Source organism: Rhododendron vialii, chromosome 8a, assembly GCF_030253575.1.
Source record: "Rhododendron vialii isolate Sample 1 chromosome 8a, ASM3025357v1".
NCBI classification, from domain to species: domain Eukaryota; kingdom Viridiplantae; phylum Streptophyta; class Magnoliopsida; order Ericales; family Ericaceae; genus Rhododendron; species Rhododendron vialii.
The window spans coordinates 27526544-27549560 of record NC_080564.1 but is presented as its reverse complement, the minus strand read 5'-3'; the positions used below and the strand labels follow the sequence as shown (position 1 = coordinate 27549560).

At 38.0% G+C, this 23017-nt stretch overlaps 2 protein-coding genes across 2 annotated transcripts; one reads left to right on the top strand and one right to left on the bottom strand.

Annotated features, from left to right (window-relative positions):
• The first annotated feature begins 5301 nt into the window (after positions 1 to 5301).
• Positions 5302 to 17157, top strand: LOC131298720 (transcription factor bHLH162-like). Its single transcript, XM_058324197.1, has 3 exons — positions 5302 to 5436; positions 10188 to 10526; positions 17089 to 17157. Exons 1-3 carry the CDS (start codon positions 5302 to 5304, stop codon positions 17155 to 17157), a joined length of 543 nt encoding a protein of 180 aa, XP_058180180.1.
• A 4774-nt stretch (positions 17158 to 21931) lies between these two features.
• LOC131298719 (uncharacterized) lies at positions 21932 to 22684 on the bottom strand. Its single transcript, XM_058324196.1, has one exon. It carries the CDS (start codon positions 22682 to 22684, stop codon positions 21932 to 21934), a length of 753 nt encoding a protein of 250 aa, XP_058180179.1.
• Between the last annotated feature and the right edge of the window lie 333 nt (positions 22685 to 23017).

Sequence of the window (23017 nt, the reverse complement as noted above, 5' to 3'; positions counted from 1 at the left end):
TTACTTTTGTAGGGGGCAACCTTGTGACTTGGAGGAGTAAAAAACAACAGGTGGTAGCAAGGTCAAGTGCAGAAGCTGAATATAGAGGCATGGCTTTTGGAGTATGTGAGTTACTATGGTTGAGGAACTTGCTTAAGGATTTGGGTATTCACTCTCAGGAGACAATGAAGCTGTATTGTGACAACACTTCTGCTATAGAGATTGCTCATAATCCAGTCCAACACGATCGGACGAAGCATGTGGAAATTGATAGGCACTTCATTAAAGAAAAACTTGAAGCCGGAATCATTGCTTTCCCGTTTGTGAAGTCTGCAGACCAACTAGCCGATGTCCTTACCAAAGCTGTTGCCAGCAGTGTTTTTAGTCACTCTTTAGACAAGTTAGGCATGTGCGATATACATGCTCCAACTTGAGGGAGAGTGCTAGAATTAAGGATATGATTTAGTCAATATTTGATTTGGTCAATATCCTTAATTGTGTAATCTTATTTTATGCCATAAGTGTAGAATATTTCCATGTAATCTTGTATTCTTTCCTTGTTAATGTTTGTACTATATATATTGTACAACTACGATGAATGAAATTATCAGAAAATTACTCCACAATTGTGTTTATTTTCACCCCTATCTTTTGTTTTTTTTCGTCCGAGAGAATAGTGCTTCGTGCATAAGAAATCAGTCCTCCTATTTAAAAGCTGCTGCTGCTTCCTTTTTATATTATAATATAATAAAAGCTATTCCCTTTTTTTTTTTCCAGCGGACTCCAATATTTTTCCATGGCCCACCATTTAGTTGTTAACTAATAACATTGGGCCCAGTCAATGGAATTGTAACCCGTGAACTAATTAGAGAACTCTTGACTCCATATGACCTGGTTCGCTTCAAACACCATTTAATATTCTAACTTTGTGCTTTTTGTATCAACTCTCCAACTACTGGCTTCAAGGTCTCGCAATCCAATCTTGGCGTAAAATCCACCTTATTCCTGCAAAACTTAACAAAAACTCAAAAACAAGACAAAACACGGCATCAAGTGGAACACGAGATAAAACGTGCCTCTAACGCGCTAATTCACCCTACTTAGGCGCTCATATCTATGATATCACGCGCCTATCAGTTATCATTTAGCCTGAAGGCCCGCGACCCGCCCGGCCCGCCGGGCTATTAGCCAGCCCGAGCCCGTAAAATGGGCGGGCTAGCCCGGCCCGTAGTTTGTAATGGGTGGTCTCGGGCCTATGAATTTTTACTCGACCCGCCCGTGTGAGCCCACCCCGTGATATCCGCCCAAAAGCTCGCCAACGGGCCCGCCTATTAGCCCAAAATCCCACAAAACCCTTTCTTTTTTCCCTTGGTTTAGTTTTGCCCAAGGAAATTTAAGCCCGCCCGGTTTTTGGCTCGCCGGCCCGCCAATTGGCTAGCCCATGAGCCTGGCTTGGGCTTCAATTTATGGTAGGTAGCCCGGCCGGCCCGGCCCGCCAAAAAGAAAACGCCCGGTCGGCCCAGCCCGTTGGCGGGCTTGGCAGCAACTTGGCGGGCTGGCCCGGCTTGATGATGACCCTTAAGCTAAAGTTATTTGAAGGCTATTCAGGTATACTCTAGAGTGGTTTTTCCAAGTTAAAAGTCACTTTTGGCTTCACAAACATTCTTAAACATCTCAAAATGGCTTTTAACAAGATTTTACATGATAAAATGAACATGATGGTTTCCTTAACTGTTTTCCAGAAACTCAGAATACATAAAAGCCATTTTATAGACCTAAGTTCCATTTTATGATGTAAACACGAACTGCTCTGGAATGTGCAGATGAATACACCGCACGGTGTTTTAGGTATACCGTGTGGTGTATTTGTTTCACCGTGCGATATTAATTTAGCAGAAGCAATCCTCTAATATAAGTTGTTTAATTTTCACATTATTCACTCATTTTTCATACTGTACAGTAAGCACACCAAACACATTTATGTGTCATATTAAATCCCATATCCCTTTTCCATACTTGTTTTTCAAAAGTTAAGTTTTTCAAATAATATTAAACCCCCTTTTTAAAATGCTAAGTAGAGATCGATTTTTACCAGACTAGCGAGTTACCTTTTTTTTTTTAACAAAACATTCTCTAATCGTAATATGGCTCCCGAATCTAGAATCTCAACATTTTTGCTAGACCAAAAGCCATCTCAATCACCAAAGGTTGTTGGAAGAAGGCAGAGAGCTAGCGTACTATATATAGACTTGAGTGTAGGAGATTAGGCCTCAGTTACACATAGTTAAAACTGATTAAGCTGTAAGTTAATTAGTTAGTCGGTGATGTATATAAGTGGGAACTCCGCTTTCTGTAATTCAATGATCAAAAGTCCAATGAAATGAAGTCAGTGTCTGGGCAAAAAACAAAACTGTAGACCCCATTAAATATGAGTAGTGTTATACGTACCGACCACCACCATCCCGAAATTGTATCGATAGTTTCGTTAGGACCACTCCGGCCACCGGACGATCAATTCGAACCATCCAAAATTTCTATAAAAAAAAAAAAAACTGAGAGGGCCTAAGTGGGAATCAACGGCATCCGATGATTCACCCCATTTTCGCATATATATATATATATATACGAAAATGGGGTTCGAGCATCCTACACTCATCGGATGCCGTTGATTCCCACTTGGGCCCCCTCGGTTTTTTTTTTTTATAGAATTTTTGGACGGCTTGAATTGGCCATCCAGCGGCCGAAATTGGCCCGACGAGACCGTCTGTACGATTTCGGTATGATGGTGGTAGGTGGCAATGTCTTTACTGAAATGGACAAATCTGAGGATGATTCTCCTTTCCTATGATCTGCATTTCTTTTTCTTTCACCGTAAAACGACGACTAGAACAATGTTTACTGACTGACTGAGGCCCCCTTCCAGAAACCTTTATTAAAAATTAAGCAGCTTATTTTATATTTTTAAATTCAAAAATAATGTAAATAAAAATTAATTTTTTAATAAAACGACGACTAGAACAATGTTTACTGACTGACTGAGGCCCCCTTCCAGAAACCTTTATTAAAAATTAAGCAGCTTATTTTATATTTTTAAATTCAAAAATAATGTAAATAAAAATTAATTTTTTAATTTTTTTTGCATTGTATAAGATGAGATCTTTCAAACAAGATCCATATCGTATATTTTTAGATTTCAATAAACCCATAAAATTTGAGCTTCAAATTGCATTCTTAAAAAATACTCCGTAAGAACTTTTTTTGGTTTTTGAAATGGGCTCTGACAATTCTACGTCCAATTGTGTGCGGGAATTCATTGATGCTATTATTATTGGCTTATTCACATGAATCACACTATCCTTTAAAATGGTCTTCGATCTTGTTCTCAATTACTATCTCTTTATGCACTTTTACGCACTCATACCCGCACCGACCCACGCATTAGGTATGTAACTTTGAATTTATTGGTAAAGGTCTACCGTAAACTCTTCGTTCAAATTCCCTACTATTTTTAAGGTACTTTTAATTAAATGTCCAACTAGTATGCGTTTGCCACTTTTCTCATACATACATACCCTTTTATTGTTTTAAGAATTCAATTCTGCTTCTGCGTCCGTACGTTTGTGTGTAGATAGGTTTTGTTGTATCTATCTATAAATACGGTATCACTAGCCTCTGTGTCTAATAAGCGGAGAATAATACACATAATTTTAAACAAGGCCAAATCTATTGTCCGCCCATAGGACTGATTATAAGTCAACCCGACAGTTTTAAAATTCTGCACGTATTCTTTGAAAATGTGGCAGGTAAAATGTGCATAGATTATATGAATGAAAATGAGGAAAATAACCCCTTCCCTCCCTTTAATGACAAAACTAGCACGTGGGATTTTTACCACCAAATGATGACCACTTTTCTCAAAGCAACTTTCCCTCCTATTTTTTTGTAAATAAGGCCCCGTTTTCACTAACAAAAATACTAAAAACTTAAGTATTTTATCATATCGTTTTTACTAACAAAAAAGTTTTAGCATTTTACCATCTCATTTTTACAAACAAAAAAGTTGTCAACAAACACTATGTTTGTTACAGTAACTCTTTTTTTAATTAGCAAAAAAATTTCATTAATCTTGAAATTGTTAAAAGACTAATAAGAGCAAGGAAATAGCATTATGCTCAAGGAATAATCATCTTCCCCATCTGAGACCCAAAACCTAGCCCAATTCAAGACACAAAACCTACGATTGGCAAGAATCCAATCAAGGACACCCTTTGAGCTGAAGCCCAAACACCCCTGAGTCTAAAAAATACAGATATTACAATTGCTACAGTAACTCTACTCATAATCCATTAACAACTTATTCACTACCAGAACAACTTGGCATTTCTCAACAACTTATTTACTACTAAAAATACCTAACAATTTCTCGACACAAATAAAAATCTACAAAATTTTCAATACCGAAAACCCCCGGATAAATCTGCCAAGGAGTTTTTTGGTTTCTTGGCTATTTTCGTTTTGATCTCCTTCAAATTTCTTCCCCGTTTGTTAATTTTGCAACAAAATATTGTAGATTATTGATTTGTCTCAACAAAAAAATACGAAAAATGAATTTATTTTATTTTTATTTTTTTAATATCATAGATAAAGCCCAAAAAATCGGCTTTTTGGACTTTATCTTGGATATTTTCAAAATATTTGGGTAGAAGTTATAAATTTTTACTTTTCCAATCCCTCTCGTTGAGATAAATTAATAATCTATAAAAATTTATTGCAAAACTAACAAATACGATTTTTTTTTTAAATAAGAACAACCAAATGAATTAAAAATTGAAACACTTAATTAAAATTGAAACAAAAGAGTGGGTGGGACCGTGGGAGCAATTCATTTTCGTTACTGAGGAGCAAACCTTAAGCTTAAGGTCAAATTCGTCATCTAATGAAGATGGAAGACTTTCACATCAGATAGCTGAGAAGGCATGCGGAAAAGAAAGCTTAGACTCTACAGGTGGACTCTTTCTATTCAAATACTGTAGTTGTTAATTGTTTTCTCTCTCCATACGCCCATTGGGTTGATTATAGAAGAACTGTTTAAATAAAATCGAATATCAATATATATTTTATAGTTATTAGTATAATTTTCACATATATTAATATATTTTTTACGTATATCAATACACTTTTTATCTATTATCTTCAATTCAGAGGTTAGCATTTTTCCTATAAATAAACTTGGGAGCAAGTGGGCAGGCTTCCAAACTCTTAAATCAACATTTCGATCTTCTGAATAGATCTCCCTTGATTTCTTACACTTGCTTTGGGGTAATGAAGAAGGGGTATAGTATTGCTCATGAAAAACTTGATCGGAAGATAGTGGAGAGGAATAGGAGAATCCACATGAAAGATCTCTGCTTCAGGCTCACTTCTCTCATCCCTCCCCACCATCTCAACTCCTCTCAGGTTCTCTCTCTCTCTCTCTCTCTCTCTCTCTCCATACATCATAGAATGCTAAAGAGATCAACTTAATTACTATCTTCGTGAATTTCTTTTTTTGAATGACAGAGAAAATTTCATTATCATCTGTTGTGAATTTCAACTTCTAGTTGATATGTGTTACACGGTCTTGGGTAAAACTCACCCCAAAAGCTAGCTATTGAAGTGAGGGTGCCCTCACGCTTATATTATTCTTATTACTTTGGTATCCAAGCGATGTGGGATTTGCTTCACACCCTCCCTCACGCCCAGTGTGCTCACTTGGCAACACTTGCCGCGTGTAGGCCAGAGACACGCACCCTACCCATCCTTGACATACCCAGCTCTAATACTATGCAGAAACTTTATGTCTATCTCAAAACCAATTGATAATGAGTGGAGAGATCACAAATATTATTAAGTGATCATCTATTCCACATCCAATCAATGTGAGACTCTATTTCTTTAACATCATTTTGGGGTGAGTTCTACCCAAGACCATGTAACATGGTATTAGAGCGAGGTTCGTTCCACCTCACATTTTAAAAATTCAAAAATCTACACCCCACAATGACAGACCAGCAAAAAGGCTGCACGATGATCGGACCTAAAAGTGGCCACACGTGACAGACCTCAAACGCGGCTGCACGTGAGGGGGGATGTTAAGGAAATAGAGTCTTACATTGCTTGGGTGTGGAATGGGTGATCACTTAATAACATTTGGGCCCTTTCCGCTCATTGCCAATTAGTTTTGAGATGGACATAAAGTTTCTACAATATGGACAATATGGTTTAAGTTTTGTGAGATGGAGAGGGAACAGTTTAAAACTCGGATTTATTGTGACTTTCAATCTTTTCCCATCTCATACATACTGCCTTGTTTTTTTTAATGAGATCAACAGTTCTTCTAGTTTTTCTAAGTTGAAAAAAAAAATGACATTTAAAAAACTTCCAAGTGATGAAGCCATTTTTACACCAAGGGTATAAGGTTTCATATTGATTCCTCCATTGCCCTCGAAATCAAAATTAAATCCTGCAGAATAGGCAACCTACTACTACATCCTCATGCAAAATCTATAATCTCATTCTTGACTTTCTGAAAGTTTAAAATTTATAGGTAACTCGATTTCTTCTCAAAATGCCTTTAAGTTCTTTGGCTTTTATGCCTAATTGCCGGGGATGCTAAGGTGCCACCCCCTTGTCTTGGGGATAATGTATGCCGTGGAATTTCACCATAAAAAGATATAAAAGTAACCATAAGAACTAAGAAGGTGCGCATGCTGAAAAATCGCGAATGGCATGACAAAATTCACAAAATGGCGTAACAAAATAATACCATAAAATGGTATAACATTTATCAAAGAAGGCATAACATTTTTTTCCACATCATGCATATTAGTAATTTTGAAAATAGAATAATAGTTTTAAAATCACTTTATCAATATTCACCACAAAATGTTATATCATTTGCCATGGAAAAAGGCGTACGTAACTATGTTATGCTTCACCATAAGAGGGGAATAATTCAGAATTCCCTACTATGGCCTTAATAACGGTTTTTGCCTCCTTTTTTTCACATCTTCGGCGTATTTTCTTCAGTAGTAACTGGGCTAATACCAACCATTGTGAGTTTACAAGATGAAAACAATTGTTTTCTTTTCTTTTCTTTTTTTGAACGGAAAAGTAATTTTATTAATTTTTGAAAAGGTATTACAAAGATTAAAGAGAACAAAAATATAACGGCATCACAACCCGAAAGCAGATATCCTAACAAGGTTGACACGTAAGCCTCAAAACAATCATTTTCATACTGAAAATGTTAAATGCCAAGTTGTTCAAACTTTGTTAAGAACTTCACAATTTGTACACTATATATCACCCTTGACAATTGTTTCTTTAAGCTAATCACTGTAGGGGTTCGATTTAGGAGGAGGGACCTTCGCCTGAACTCGTACTTTACTTCCGCTACTCCGTTCCTCCGCTGCTCACCTTGCAACAAGTCACTAAGGCTGGAAAGCGTCGTCCGAGGGTTCATTCCGAAGAAACAGAGACATGACGGTTTTATACTGGACCAGATGAGTGTACGCCTCGGTCTTGCCGTCATATTTGGCGAACTTGGGTTGGGAGAATCCTTTGGAGGGGGTAACCGAGTCGATCTCTCTTGTGAATGGAGAGGTCGAGAGTCGTGCAAGTCGCGCATCGCGATGAGGTCAGATCGAACGGTCGGGGCCGTCTGGACGCTCAGTCGCTGTACGCTTCTTGGGGACGAGTTTGTCCAATCGTACGTGCTCCTTTCTCTTTGGATCGATACTAACCGATTTTCTGGGAAAACGCTCCTGGCGATGATGTCGGTAGCTATCCCGAGCGGAAGCCTCGAGGCGCTCGGTGACCGGGCTCCTGCTGTTTGCGCCGCCGGGGTGCGAGACGATGGGACTTCTGGCTCGGGGGCCCTTCAGGCGCTCGCGGTATCCTCTAGTCTGGATCTCGACAAGGCCGTCATCTCCCCTGGATGCCCTTGTGAGGCTAGGGGTAGATTCCCGGCCTGTCCTGCCCACAAGGACAGAGTGGGTGGAGGAGGCAGAGACGCTCCCACCACCGAGCCTGTCAAAGGCCGATGGCCTCCTTCGAAGCTGCGCAGGAGATCGAGAACGGTCCCTGCGCGATGTTTCTTTTGGGGCTCGTGTGTCCACCGGTCTTGGTGACTCAAGACGATCCTTGACTGAAGGGCGGGGTCTGTGCTTTAACAGGTGACCGGCTTCGTGACTGCGTGGGGGGGTGCGACGGTTTGTTCTTCCGCCGCGGCTCCCGGAGGAATGGGATGGGGAGATGAGGAGGTGTTTGATCTCCGCCAATTCGTCTCGGACGTGTCTGTCGCGGTCCACGACCGTCGTGAGATCGTCGATTTTGCGCTCGAGATGGCGGATGTAGGAGTGGAGCTCGGAAGATGGGCCTGCGTCTGGAGCTGATGCTCCGGCGCCAACTCCGATGGATATGTGGTTCTTTCCATGGGCCGCCGCTCCGCCAGAAGCCAGGCTGTGGTCCACGAGGGAACCGAGCCCGTGGGCGGTACCACCGTGATGTGCGTCGTCGATCTCCACCATGTTTGATTCTGGATGTTTTAACGGAGCAGATGGGGGGAGGTGAAAGTTGAAAGGATGGCTAGATCCCCAGCAGAGTCGCCAATTGTAGGGGTTCGATTTAGGAGGAGGGACCTTCGCCTGAACTCGTACTTTACTTCCGCTACTCCGTTCCTCCGCTGCTCACCTTGCAACAAGTCACTAAGGCTGGGATAGCCTAGTGACCCTCCGACGATCAAGTTAGATGTACGGAGAGATGCTTTTAGGTCTAGGGTTAGGGTAAGATGGCATACCTCTCAAAGATGAGTATCCTTTTGTATTTATAGACCTAGGTTAACTTGGGCTCCAAGCTAGTGCGTGGAGGTCACGCTTAGGTAACCGCCTCGGGTGACATCATAGATGACGCACTGGATAAGACGGTTACGAAGCACATGGGCAGGCCTGGCACAGATGATCCTTTTCGCCACGTGTTGCTCATGGTCCCCTCCTGCTATGCTGCATTCTGCCAAGAGGCCCAAACGGAATGCACACCTCGGTAATTAACCGAAGTGTCAACAGGAGACCTGACGCCGAGCGAGTAAACAGAAAGGTATACACAGGCCCGTGTTAATATGAGGCCTCGGTTGATGGTGGTCCGGTTAAATACCGAGACCATGACCGAAGCCTCCACAATCACAAGTAGCTTGGTTAATTGGTCTTATGATTTTAAAGAGTAACATAATTAAGCTTATTGAGCTGAATTTGAGAGGAGCTTAATAATTCGCTCGAGGCTTAGCTTATTCACAAAGCAAGAAGATTTTGGAGGAACTCGGATACCATATGCACGCAAAATAAAAGTCAGTATTTTAGCAGTTGTCACCATAGACCACTGGTACAGCTATAGTAGAACATACTTAGGAAGGAAACTATTCTTCTTCTTTTTTTTTGGAACGGCTAGCTAGGAAGGAACTATATATTCTCATATATGTGTGCACGCTATAAATAATATTTTTTTTATCGGCAAAAGTAACATTTTATTAAAGGAAATGGAGAAAGGGAATTTCAACCATAGGTTGAAAATACATCCAAGAGGCAAAACTCACTGCCCACAACACTTGAAGGCCTAAAAGTCCAAATAATACAATAAAGTCCCAAAACACCTGATGGCTTATAGAGCCCAAATATTACAATTAAGCACAAAAAAAGAACCCAACCCACCAAAGTGGGCTACGCCTAGCCCAAGAAACCCAAACAAACCCTAGTCTAGCTTCAAGCAAAACTCTGCCGACCACCTTAATACCACCGAACAGACAGCAAAAACCCAATTGTCGCGCACCAGGTTCCTCCTTCACCACCATGCCACCATTAGCCGTCCCAAACGGAGAAACAAAACGGCAATCAAACAGCCCAGACACTGCCACGGGAGCTCACCTAAGCCGTTAGGCAACAACTGATGCACTCAACAGAGACCACCGGCAGAAGCCACGTCACCCGCGTCGCCCACCGGCCCCACCCCACAAACCCCTTGCCGTTTGGCGAAAGCCGGAGTCCTAGAAGTACAAACCGCTATAAATAATAGTGCATCCATTTGGTCCTTGTCCTTTGTTTCTATTCTAGTCAAATAGACGTATAATTCCAATTCCAAGCCATAATATTTCTCCCCAAAACGACAAAAATTCTCAGGGCATGCAATCGCGACAGCATCAGCTCGACGAGGCAGGAACATACATTAAGCTATTGGAAAAAAGAGTGGAGGAACTGAAGGCAAGGAGGGCAGCACTGGCAATGGGCAACCACGACGGCACAGATAACGACGGTAATACCAGCATAAGAATCGAATTGCCGGTGGTCGAGTTGAGAGAATGTTTAGGTTCAAGTTTAGAAGTTGTTTTGATAACTGGGTTGAACAAGAACTTCACGATTTCTCAAGCCATTGGTGTGTTTGAGGATGAAGGAGCTGAGGTGGTGAGTGCTAGCTTTTCCACTGTGGGTGATAAGGTTTTTCATACTCTCCATGCTCAGGTGATCACTAATTTCCATATTCTGTAGCTCCCATTTCATGAATCCTCTTTTTTTGCTAGTGTCAGCTGCGGAGGTTATTTGAAATAGAATTGATATGATAGTCGTGGGCATGGGCATAAACCCTCCTACATCTCGCCACAAGGCTGGTCCCGTGACTTGTTACCTGCAAATGGCCAATTAATTAAGTAAATGAATATTGTTGTCTCCACTGGTAGAGTACATTTCAGACAATAGAGACAAAAATGCAGATTATATGATATTACTTCTAACCGGAAACGGTAGACACATATATTGATACACCTCCATAAAAAGGAAAACAAAGTAGCATTAAGTAAAGATTAAAAACATCAAGATTACAAATAGCCAAAATGGCCATAGTGGAATAACTTATGATTAGTTTGTCGAAAGTAGAGCATGACTAGATATGCACACATTAATGGAAAACATAAAAGATTTTGATAATCTTAAGTCGGTTAAATATGTGTTGTGCCAGTACATAGTCAGCAATTAGCAGGCTCCGGTTTGTTCACCTTGCATCAACCCTTAAATGTTGATTGTGGTCAAGAACAGTCACCGGAGGTGCAAATCAATGCCCCTTGTTGCTGCCTTGTACTGTTGTTTGTTTCTTTCGTATCACTTCGCCTTTTGGGCCTTTCATACACTATCTATGTGCTCCTTCATAAAATGATAGCATAACATGACATGATGATACTCATGCAGAAATTATTGGAATCAATAACCACAGCAGGAAATAAACAGCTTTAGTTGAGTACAACTACCATAGGCAAACGTAGAGACTGAGAGCCTCCCGGTGGGAATGACAAGTCATTGCTTTTTAACCAACTATAGAATGAGTCTTTGCTTTTTAACCAACTATAGAATGCAAGGATATTAATTAGTAGTTGTTTTTTTTTTAAACTTATTTGTTGAGTAACAAATAGAAGGATATTTGAGGTTAATTTTTTGAGAAAATTCCGTGAATAAGGTTTATGGCGCTCAATCTCGGTCATTCAAAAGTGTTTCAGACGATTTGGGTTGAAAACAATCTATTAACGGTAATAGAACACCGTTAAGAGATTGTTTTCAATCCGGATCGTCCAAAACACTTTTGGACGGCCGTGAATAAGTTTCTCTAATTTTTATTACAGTTAATAAATTGTTTTAAACCCGAATCGTCCGAAACACTTTTGGATGGCCGTGAATAAGTTTCTTTAATTTTTTTTTTGGTTATAATTAACTCGGCCCCGGAAAACTTATTCCTAGCTCTGGCATTGGTTATTGTAAGCATCTCCTATATGGTGTACGTAGTAATTTAAACACAAATTTCAGAAACTTTGTAAGGTTTGTTACAAAATGCTGAAAGGTCTCAATTTGATTCCTTGCCCGCGTGTAAGATTGTTGTGGGAGGAACAATAGAGATTAATTCAAAAAAAATATTTACTGTTAGAGTGAGTCCAGCTTTAATTTGTTGCACTGTCGTGCCTAAATAATATATTACTATTGGGCAATATCAACACACTAACAAAAAAGAAAGATTGGCATGACGATTTAGACAAATATGTCTATGTCTATAACACACACACCAAGTTAAGAATATGAAATAATATTGTGCAGTGGCGTTCACTCTTGGGTCGGATCTCTCCTTCTTCGAATCTCGAGACGTCGATCGATCAAGCTTCCCCTTTTCTTCCCGTGGTTTCTGCAAGAGAAGTGATGCAATGGAATTCACGAAATAGTTTAGTTTGCATACTAATTCAAACGAATAAGCACTCGAATATACGAGCAGTTTTTGAATTTATAAGAAAAGAGATAAACTCAGAGAATATTATTGATAAAAGTTGAATAATTGAATTAATAACCCTTAGGCCTACACCCTTGTTTACACCAGTAGGAAAATCCTATTTTTGGTAGGAACCTAATAAGATAATTTCTTGCTAGTCAATAAATTATAAAGAAGACAAAAATTAAAAGAAATAACAAAATTAAAAGCTCTACCTAAAACGGTAATAAAATCATGCCAAAACAAGTGGCATTAAAGCTCTGATACCACTTGACGCAACAGAATTCACGAAGAGATTAGTTAGTATACTAATCCAAATGATATAAACACTCGAATCCACGAACAACTTTGCGCACCAAGAAAAATAAGAGAGAAATTTTGAATATTATTGATGAAAAGTTGAATAATTGAATTAATGACCCTTAGGCCTACACCCTTATTTATACTAATAGAAAATTCATATTTTAAGTTGGAACCTAATAAGACACTTTCTTGCTAGTCAAGTTATAAAGAAGAAAATAAAAATAAATAACAAAATTAAAAGCTCTACCTAAAAAGGTAATAAAATCATGCCAAAACAAGTGCCATTAAAGAAAGAAAAATTTCTAAATAAATTTCTAATTCTTGTATACTAATAATTATTTATTCCTAAAGAAATAGAAAAATATAATTAACTCAAATAAAGTAACATAATATTTCTAAAGCTAAAAAGAAAATTTCTATTCAAGATCTAATTCTAAAATCATAAAAATAAGAATATAAAATCTTCCAGAATCTTGTCCTACATTAGAAGCAACAGCCAGTTAGTGCCTCGTTGGGCCGAAGGTGGTCAGAAGGCACTCTAATGACTAAATTTGTGTTTGCCTAAGAGAAGAAAACACAAAGCTTAGACAGGGATGTTGGGGAATTATCGACTCCACCTGCAACGGAACCACGGCACAAAATAAATAAACACGGGCACAAAAAGAACACACAATATTTACATAGTTTGGTCCCAATGCCTACTCCATGGGAGAGAGATTCCACTATATAAAAAATAGAGAGAATGACAATGTGAGATAAAAAATAAAAAAACCTCCTCGAGCTCTAATAAATCATGTCTCTTATTACAATATTTTTCACTCACCCACACATCTCTATTTTTCTGTCACATCTACTACATACTCTCCTCTCACCTCACGGCCGACTTAGTTGGCAGCCCTCAAGACTGCCCTCTCACTATTTTTCCTTTAAATCGATTGACAACCTGAACCCATGTAAAGGCAGCATTTTATAATCCACGAAGGAATTCAGTGGTGGCTCCAGAAATTTTAGTAGGGTGTTCAGAAAATTACCTTAACTCTACTAGCTGATCTATAACCAACAATATATGCAAAAATTTCATATAATATTATGAATCGTGCGGTTTTAAAAACATAACCTTTATTCTTAGAAAATTAATTATCTACTAGACTACTACGCAAAATGAAAACTTATATATATACATACATATATATATGTATGTGTATATATATATACAGTCAGTCTCAAATGAGGGAGTCCTTATTTTAGTTAAAATGCGGACCTCTTCATTTCTCCCATTTTTCGATCGAATTTCGATGATCTGAGCCGCTCAATATGTTCAGAACGTGATTTTAAGGGTACCCGCGAGAAATCGGCAAAAAAAATGACCGGGAAGGGTTTCATCCGAGCAGTTTTTGTTTGAACCGTTCGATAAAAAATAAACAAAAACTGCTCGGATGAAGCCCTTCCCGGTCATTTTTTTGCTGATTTCTCTTAAGTACCCTGAAAATCACGTTCTGAACATATTGAGCGGCTCGGATCATCGAAATTCAATCGGGAAAGGGAGGTCCGCATTTTATTAAAATAAGGTGGTCCTTACGGGAGACGGACTGTGTGTGTGTGTGTCTATATGTATATATATATATATATATATATATATATATATATATATATCGGGACGGTTCAAGGGACACCCAAAAAAACACCCCAAATCTCAAACTCAAAGTTCCCGATCAAATTTTTATGATCCGAACCGTTCAATGTGTGCAGAATGTGATTTTAAAAGTGCTCGCGAGAAATTAACAAAAAAAAATGATCAGGAAAGGCTTGATTTTAGCAATTTTTATTTGAACCGTTCAATAAAAAACTGTTCGGATCAAGCCCTTCCCGGTCATTGTTTTTTGCTGATTTCACACGAGTACCCTTAAAATCATGTTCTGATCACATTGAGCAGCTCGGATCATCAAAATTTGATCGGGAACTATGAGGTATTTTTTAAGTGTTTTTTTGGGTGTCCCCGGAACCGCCCCGTATATATATATATATATATATATATATATATATATATATATATATATGTTAGTCCGGATCTCCTAAGGAATCCCGCACAGCCTTACCGTGTGGGACTCCCCTTTCCCGATTGAATTACGACGATCCGAGCCGCTCAAAGTGATCAGAACATGATTTTAAGGGTACTTGCGGGAAACCAGCAAAAAAAATGATCGGGAAAGGCTTCATCCGAACTGTTTTTTATTGAACGATTCAATAAAAAATTGTTCGGATCAAGCCCTTCCCGATCATTTTTTTTGTCGATTTGTTTAAGGATACCCCTAAAATCACGTTCTGCACACTTTGAGCGGCTCGGATCGTCGCAATTCGCTCGGAAAATAGGAGTCCCGGACGGTAAGGCTGTGCGGGATTCCTCATTGGATCCCGAGCGATATATATGTATGAATTTGTAAAAAATAAATATATTTTTTTCTGAAGTTCTTGTATTATTGCATAGTGGATAGTGTTTTGAGGATGGAGGGAGTAGAATTTTAATTTTGTCCTATACAAGTTATCATATTTGTGCAAACTGCAAACGTTAAACCGAGGTCTTAATCCATATACCCCTTTGAAAGAAATTGTGGATAATGGGGTCGGCCTCTTTACAAGTATGCTGTTTTAAGAATGATATGATGTGATTTTCTATCATAGTCTTGAATTTAAAGGAATATTGTTCAAGTTAATTGGGTTTTGCATTGTATTTGATTTTTTTAAGCTGTCCTTAATTTATAAGCTAACCAAACCAAAAAAAAAAAAAGTAGTTAATTTTATGAACATGAAATTAACACATTAGACTATCCGCAATATATAAATATGGAGAGAGTATTTAGTACTGTCTCTGGTAATTTATTTTCCCCTCGATATACCCCTTTCGAATTTATATAAAATGTTTCTTTTGCCTAGCAAAAAAAATTATAAACATGGAGAGAGAAAGCAGAGTATGATACTTACACATACCAATGTATTCTTCCTTTTCTTTTTCTCTTTTTTTTTTTTCAATTTTTTACTATGATTGTGAGCTTTATTTGAGGTAATGCATCAAGTGTTCAAATATGAATTACGTGAATTATTGGGCTGTAATTGGGTTGTGGCTCAATGTTCAATTATTTTGGGCCTAGGTGTTCAAGACTATTAAGATTAGGTGTTCAAAAAATAACTAAACCAAAGTTACTACATGTATTCTAACAAGCAAAAAAAAAAAATCCGAAGGGTGTTCAAGTGATCATGCATCCGTGGCTGTAGAACCGCCTCGGCGGAAGGATCCGTTTCAAAAAAAATGCACGAACGGATGTTCTCGAGACGAACATAAAATCCCTTGGACTTTGAATTCTCATTCACACTTCTCAGTGCCATTAAATTCTCATTTTCTTTTTCAATTAAGAGCGTTAATATCACATGGGGAAATACCCTACAATGTGCTATTTATAGGAGTGCCTTTTCTTTGAGGCCAATTAGGTCACCAACAACCACTTTCTTGTCTGAATGCTCCCCAGATCGTGGGACTAGACAGGCCGGCCAACGTGCTGTTTGGTGCCACGTGACTTGACGTCACCATCAATTACTTAGCGCGATACCGTTCATGTATACTTTAAAAGTCAATTCTTTACCCATTTTCTTTATACGTAGTATTTCTCGCGCGATAATGTCGTACTGTAAGGGACACGCCATGTGGCCAGACCGTTCTGTTACCGAGCACTATATGGCAAGACTGTACTGTTACTAGTGCCGCGTGGCCGGACCGAATCGCTCTGTTTCGGCATATCTCTGATCCCACTGCAATTTAAGGTTGTGACACCAGTGGCGGAGTCAGGAATCGAAATTGGAAGGGGCCGAAATATTAAAGAAATTTTGGTTCAATGATTTTTTCAAGACTAATTAAATCCATTTGTTCCAGTTTCCATGGAATGATTTTGATAAATTAAAGGATTAATCTCAAATATTGTTGTTATCATATCAACACATTATCATTATTGCACAATATCATTCACCATAATTTAGTGTTCTTGAAATGAAAATGGTTCTTACTTTTAATTATGTTTGTAAGTTTAATAATTTTTTTTAGCAATTTTTAAAAAAATAAGTAAAATATACTCCAAAATATGAAATTGGGTGGGGCCAAAGTCACCCCTGGCCCCTACATACCTCCGCCCTTGCCGCGTGACCCGACCTGACACCTTGACCTACCCATATGATCATGGGTGGAGCGGCCCAACGAGCCCTCCGTGTCCTTTGCTATCGATTTGGTCCGTTCTGGGTCCATTCAGGCAGTCCGAATTGAGGACCAGCCCTTCCGCCCACCAACAATTATTAATCAATTAAGCTTCACTGCAAACCCCACAAATGGTAACGGTACTGTAGATCTACATTAAGTTTATTTGTTAGATAGATATTTTTGGACAGAAGTTAACGTTGGTTAATTTCATGAGTTTCCATATTTCTTTTTCTTTGCAGGCGAAAGTTTGTAGAGTCGGTGTGGATACTGCAAAGGTATGTCAGAGACTGAAGGAATTGATTTGCTGATTCCTTTTTCTTCCTCCTCCTCCTCCTCTTCTTCTTCTTCTGGAGGAGGAGGATTCCTTCTTCTTTTTGTTTTTTTTCCGTTTTTTGCTTTGGGAGGGGAAGATTTTCTATAGCCACACCATTCTGGAAGAATACTAAAAAGTGCTATAAGAGACACATTTGTACCATTCGATTCCAAGAGTGTAGTCTTTTTTTGTTTGAACGATGAAGAAGATTTTCATTTATCACAACCGAATTAAGTTTGTAATCTTACAATGAATTGGCTTATGCGTTATCACCATGATATTCCTTCTTCTTTTTTTTTTTAATCGGCAAAAGATATTTTGTTAATCCTAGAAACAAAGTTACAAAGATTAAGGCTCCGTTTGTTTGGGCGTAAAATGTTTTTCGGTAAAATATTTTACCTATTTTTCAGTGTTTGGTTGTATAAAAAATGAGGAAAATAATTTACATGCAAAATATTTTTCATTAATTGGATGAAAATAACTTACCCTTAAATATTCCATAAGTTATTTTCCGAAATGAACCCGTTGTCTTCTACTGCAATTCTCACCGTTTAGTGTCTTCGATCGTCAGTCATGACCCATGTTCAATTCCAATATTCTCAAATCTCTCCATCATTTAAGCCATCTCTCTCTCTCTCTCTCTCTCTCTCTCTCTCTCTCTCTCTCTCTCTCTCTCTCTTTGTAACAACTCCGATTTTCTGGCGAATAACAATCTCGTTTAAATGTTTGAAAATTCATTATTAATTCTTGAATTGCTTTATAATTTTCTTTTATTCTTTAATAATCCGTCATAATTAGATTTAAGACTTTTAAAATTAAATCTCTTCGCACCGGATAATCTAGCCATTTTTCAACGACAAGTATGCTTGTAAAAACACTTGTATATTTTCCTAGTGAATAAACTAACTCTTGAAATTATATTTCTTGACTAGAAATCCTATATGGCAAATAGAATTAGCTTCCAACCAAATAGTTAGAGAAACCTAACTACCACCTCACCTAGTTACATTCTCCTAATCTTAGATGCATCTTTTGACCATCTTTGAGCCTTATGAACCCCTCCAACCCTAATAGAACTATTAGACCATTAGAAGTAATCATTTGCTTCCAAAAGAAACAAACTTGGTCTTGCCATGTATGCAAATCTAAGAGTAATAGCCTTAAACCTAATAGTTACCCTCCAAGACTTACTTTTCTAGATTTTCTTTAGATATATATATATATACACACACACACACACACACACACATGGTACTAGAGAGAGAGAGAGAGAGAGAGAGAGAGAGGTGTGTGCATGTGTTTTGTACACTCTAGCAGGCTAACTTCTTTTAGCCAACCTCAGACTTAATCTAAGTACAATTTGACAACTCATTCCTAAACTATTTCAAGCACATCATCTAGCCCTTAATCATATCCTAATTTCTACTTACAAGCTAGACCTAAGATTGACTAAACATGGAAAGACCACTCTTTAGCCTAACTATCATTCTTTCTTACTTGCAAGACTTACCAACCTATGTTATAATTACATAGGATTGCCTTTAAATCTTAGAAAATCTCCATAATTACCTATTCTTACACCTAGAATGGATCGACAAGGCTTTGACATGTTTAAAAGGTGAGATTTGACAACACAATGAAACAAAAAAAATGAGAGAAAGAGAGAGAGGGGGAGGCCGGCCAAGGGCGAGGGAGAGAGAGCCCAATTTTTGCTATAAATAGGATTCCTCACTTGTCATTCAACTTACACCTTCATCCTTCAACATCTCTCTCTAGAAATCCTTATGTTTGTTCTTTGTTCTTTCTTGTTCTTGGTGTTCTTGAGTTTCTTCTTGAAATTCTTCAAGAAACTCATACAAGACCGCCACCAAACCACCACCTGACTACCCTTTCGATCCAAAAAAGTTTAGTAGTTAGTTAAAAACTAGTTTCGAGAGAAACCTTTTCTCTTTCGAAGCTACCGTAAGCTTTCCGTAGGAAGTTACTCCGTTCGATCGCCGACTTACTTTTTTGTAGTCGCCCTACCGCCAAAAAGAACGGTAGAATACTTCTACTTCTACTCCAAGTATAAATAGAAGTTTGTATATCGCTTGTATTATTTGAAAAGCACGAAAAATGATAGCTAATAAACTTATTTTGCTAAAATCACGAAAGGAAGTATGAATATGTTGAAATAATCGAATTTTACTCCGAATAAACATATGTTGTTTTGAACTTTTCAAAAAGAAGAAAGAACGAATTTTGAAAGATAAGAAATTATTGTTTGATTAGGAAGTATTCGTATTTTAATCTTAAGGATGATTATAAGCATGTATACATAAATGATAGAATTTCTTTTCTTGTATTGTGCTAAAGTATAAGTGGTTTTCACTCCAAAGGCATCTGTATATGTGGCGTTATAGGTAACAGGTAATATAGAATTGGATGATCTTGCTAGTTTAGTTTCAAGATTACAATAAATAATTTATGTGTATTTACATGAAAAGTCCTATCGCGGAATCTATACATGAAATTGATACACAAAAATTGAGAAAGTTAAAAACATGACACTTAGGGTATTGTTAACGAAATGTGTGTTTTGAAAAGGAAAATATTTTGAAAACCGCAATGTGGCCAGACTTGATAGCCAATTGTGTGGTGTATGTGTGTTTGTGCCAATGAGAATCCAGGACGGCAAAATCATTGTAAGGATACTCAGGAGACCGGAACTGCGGAACCGAGGTTGGGTGTGTTGAAACGATTTTGGAAAAGTTAATTTGGTGAATGAAATGTGTAACCAGTGACACGGTATACGAAATGTCACGTAGGAGAAACTCTGAAAATCATAGACACCAACGTTTGTTTGGATAGCGAATGTGGATGTGTCATTGTTAGCTGTTTTGTCAAATATGCATGTGCTATGTGAAAATCGTTAATTTTATGATCTATTGTTTGTAAGTTAAGGGTTAGTGGGTATGGATTATTTTATTGAGCTCCTGTAGCTCATGGTGTTACCTTTGGTAACCCTGACATATTATACTGAGAGCGACGCTGATATAATGTGTCAGACTTTGTATATGATCAGGGTGAGCTATACACCTTGGAGGCTTTCAGAGCCGGAGAGCTGGCAAGAATGGAGGAGCAAACGGAGCTGTAGTTAGGAACCCTGGTTATCCTTCCCTTGTGTAATAAAAGTACTCTCATGGGAGTTATGATGTAATAATGAGCTAGACTCTATTTAAGTTTTCAATGAAAATGTTTATTTAACGTTTCCAAAATTAGGGGTGTTACACACACACACACACACACGCACGCACTCTCTCTCTCTTTCTCTCTCTCTCTCTCTCTCTCTCTCTCTCTCTCCACTATTTTGTTAATTTCTGAAAATATTTTCAAGTGTCAACCAAATACCGAAAAATAAAAATTTGAAATTTATTCTTTGGAAAAATATTTTACATTATAAAACATTTTGCATCGAAACAAACGGAGCCTAAAAGAAAACGACATCACAACCAAAGACCTACATCTCAGTTACATTGGCACCTAGATTAAGAACAATCATATGCCATCCGCTACCAGGGATATCGTGAAAGAATTAGGGCTCAATTAAACATTTTCTGTTTTTATGTGTGTATGGAGTTTTGAGAAGTAATTATGTCCCATCTTGTTGAACAGAGCTTCAAGCCTCCCTTTAAGCAGTACCAAACAATTACTAACGTTGATGTCAAGATTAGATTAGATCCTATCATCAGACCTGTCGTAAGACGTATAATATTAAGATAAATAAGGTATTTTCGTGTATAAATTTTCTAATTTCTCTACACCGTATTAACGATATCAATTAGTCGTTTAATTTAGTACATATATTTAAAACAGTATGCAAAGAAGTACTTTTATTTTTTTTAATCCAAAAAATTGCAAGTGAGTACTTCATTTAATCTATGATGACAGTGTACTTCATTTAGTACGATTGTACATTTGCAACTTGATATTTACCTTTATTACGATTCGTACACTTACAACTTGATATTTACACAACGGATTTAAAGAGAGATTATAGGGCGTCGCATTCTTGGATTTATCCCTGAATCTAGTCGAGCACCGTAACTTTGGAAACAAGAAGAAATAGTTTGGTGATATATACTAGGATTTTCAGCTTTGATTGCTCAATCTGTTAGTCCTGACTATATTGGTTTCTTGATCAAAACTATGGTCATTGGATAATTTTATTTTTAGGAGGGTTTTTGATATATGCTTCTTATTTCTAAATAATTTTTTTTTCTAAACAAAAAGAACTTATTAAATCTTTATAAAGAATTACAAAGATTAAAACATCAATGACACATTGGCAAAAAGCCACCTAAGACCTAAAAGAAAGCAAGATGCCAACTGAACACCAAAACACCCACAAAACCCAACCTAAAACATCCAGACACCAGAACGAGCCTCAGACCCTATATAAAAACCTCCAGCATCAATCAGACGAAAAGCCAAAGAGCCAACTAAACAAAATAAAAAATAATCACGAGACCTAAAAGGATACGCCATCCCCCATATGAGAAAAAAAAAAAAACCTTCTTTTAGACAAATGGAGTAACTCCCTATCATCTACATCCTTAATAAGGTGATCACATATTTTAACATGTCACTTTATCTCACGATCGAGTCACAATCAGCTTCACCTCATGTACTTTGTGCGAGCAAAGACACCAACTAAACTGTTTTTTTTAAACACTTACACCCCCGGTATATTGCTTTTTTTTTTTTGACAATCGATAATGGTATTTTTATTAATGCAAAGATGAAACATCAAAAGTAGCTTCCCTATGAACCCAACTCAGAAAATTCTGTTGCCAAGTTAACGGAGAGTCTAAAGATGAGACATATTTGGCTATAGCATTAGCCACTCTATTACCATTACAAGGAACAAATTGAAAAGAACAAGATGGAAAACGACAAATAAATGATATCGTATCCCTAACAATAACTTCCAGGCATGCTTTAATCTGACTCTTGCTTTGCAACATATTGACCACTGCTTGTGCATCATCCTCCACCACATAGGATCTTCCAGTCAAGAAAATAGAGCAGTCCAAAGCCATCCAAAATCCCTCGGCTTCCACAATTTCCGCTGGTGATCTGTTTGGAATTGGCACAGCCATAGCACCCAACATCCTTCCTTCATGATCACGAACCACCACCCCCACGCCTCTTTTATGCGTCCCAACGGCAAAGGCCCCATCCACATTAATCTTCAAGAAGCCAGGTTCCGGTGGTTTCCAAAGACACCTGTTTATCGAAACATCCCTTTGCGACCTCTGATGTCCACTCTCCCTAGCCTGCAGAAATAGATTAAACTCCGCTACCACCTCTTTTAAAATCTTCGTTTCCAGCTTCCAATCATTCTTAAAAACCCAGTGATTCCTGGTTGTCCAAATATGCCAACCAATAACTGCAACCAAGCCCATAGCTTCCCGTCTCGTTTCACCAGAGGTCATACTCCCTACCCTTTTCCATATGTCCCTTATTTGTGCACTGCCCATTAGCTCAAGTCGTAGTTGGAAAGGAGACAACACCCAAACTTTTAATGCTCTAGCACAGTTAAGTAGCATATGAGAAGGTGTTTCCTCTGCCAATCCACAAAGAGAACAGATCGGATCCTTTAGATTTGAGTCTTGACGAGAAAGTGTTTGTGAAATTTTTTAATGTACTTGCAAGTGTACGAATAGTACTAAAGTATAACAAGGCAGGAGCAAGGTCAAACTTGATGCTATACTTTAGGATATGTTAGGAGTAAGACTGATCATGGTATTAGATCTCTCCTCTTATTTAAACTTGAGGCTATTAAATTCAGAAAACTTCCAATTTTAACAAGA

Bases quoted from the DNA above. Each gene is read 5' to 3' on its own strand.
- LOC131298720 (XM_058324197.1), top strand. From the start codon at position 5,302: ATGAAGAAGGGGTATAGTATTGCTCATGAAAAACTTGATCGGAAGATA. The intron at 5,437-10,187 runs GTTCTCTCTCTC...AAAAATTCTCAG, and splicing joins ACCATCTCAACTCCTCTCAG to GGCATGCAATCGCGACAGCA. The intron at 10,527-17,088 runs GTGATCACTAAT...TTTTCTTTGCAG, and splicing joins TTCATACTCTCCATGCTCAG to GCGAAAGTTTGTAGAGTCGG.
- LOC131298719 (XM_058324196.1), bottom strand. From the start codon at position 22,684: ATGGGCAGTGCACAAATAAGGGACATATGGAAAAGGGTAGGGAGTATG.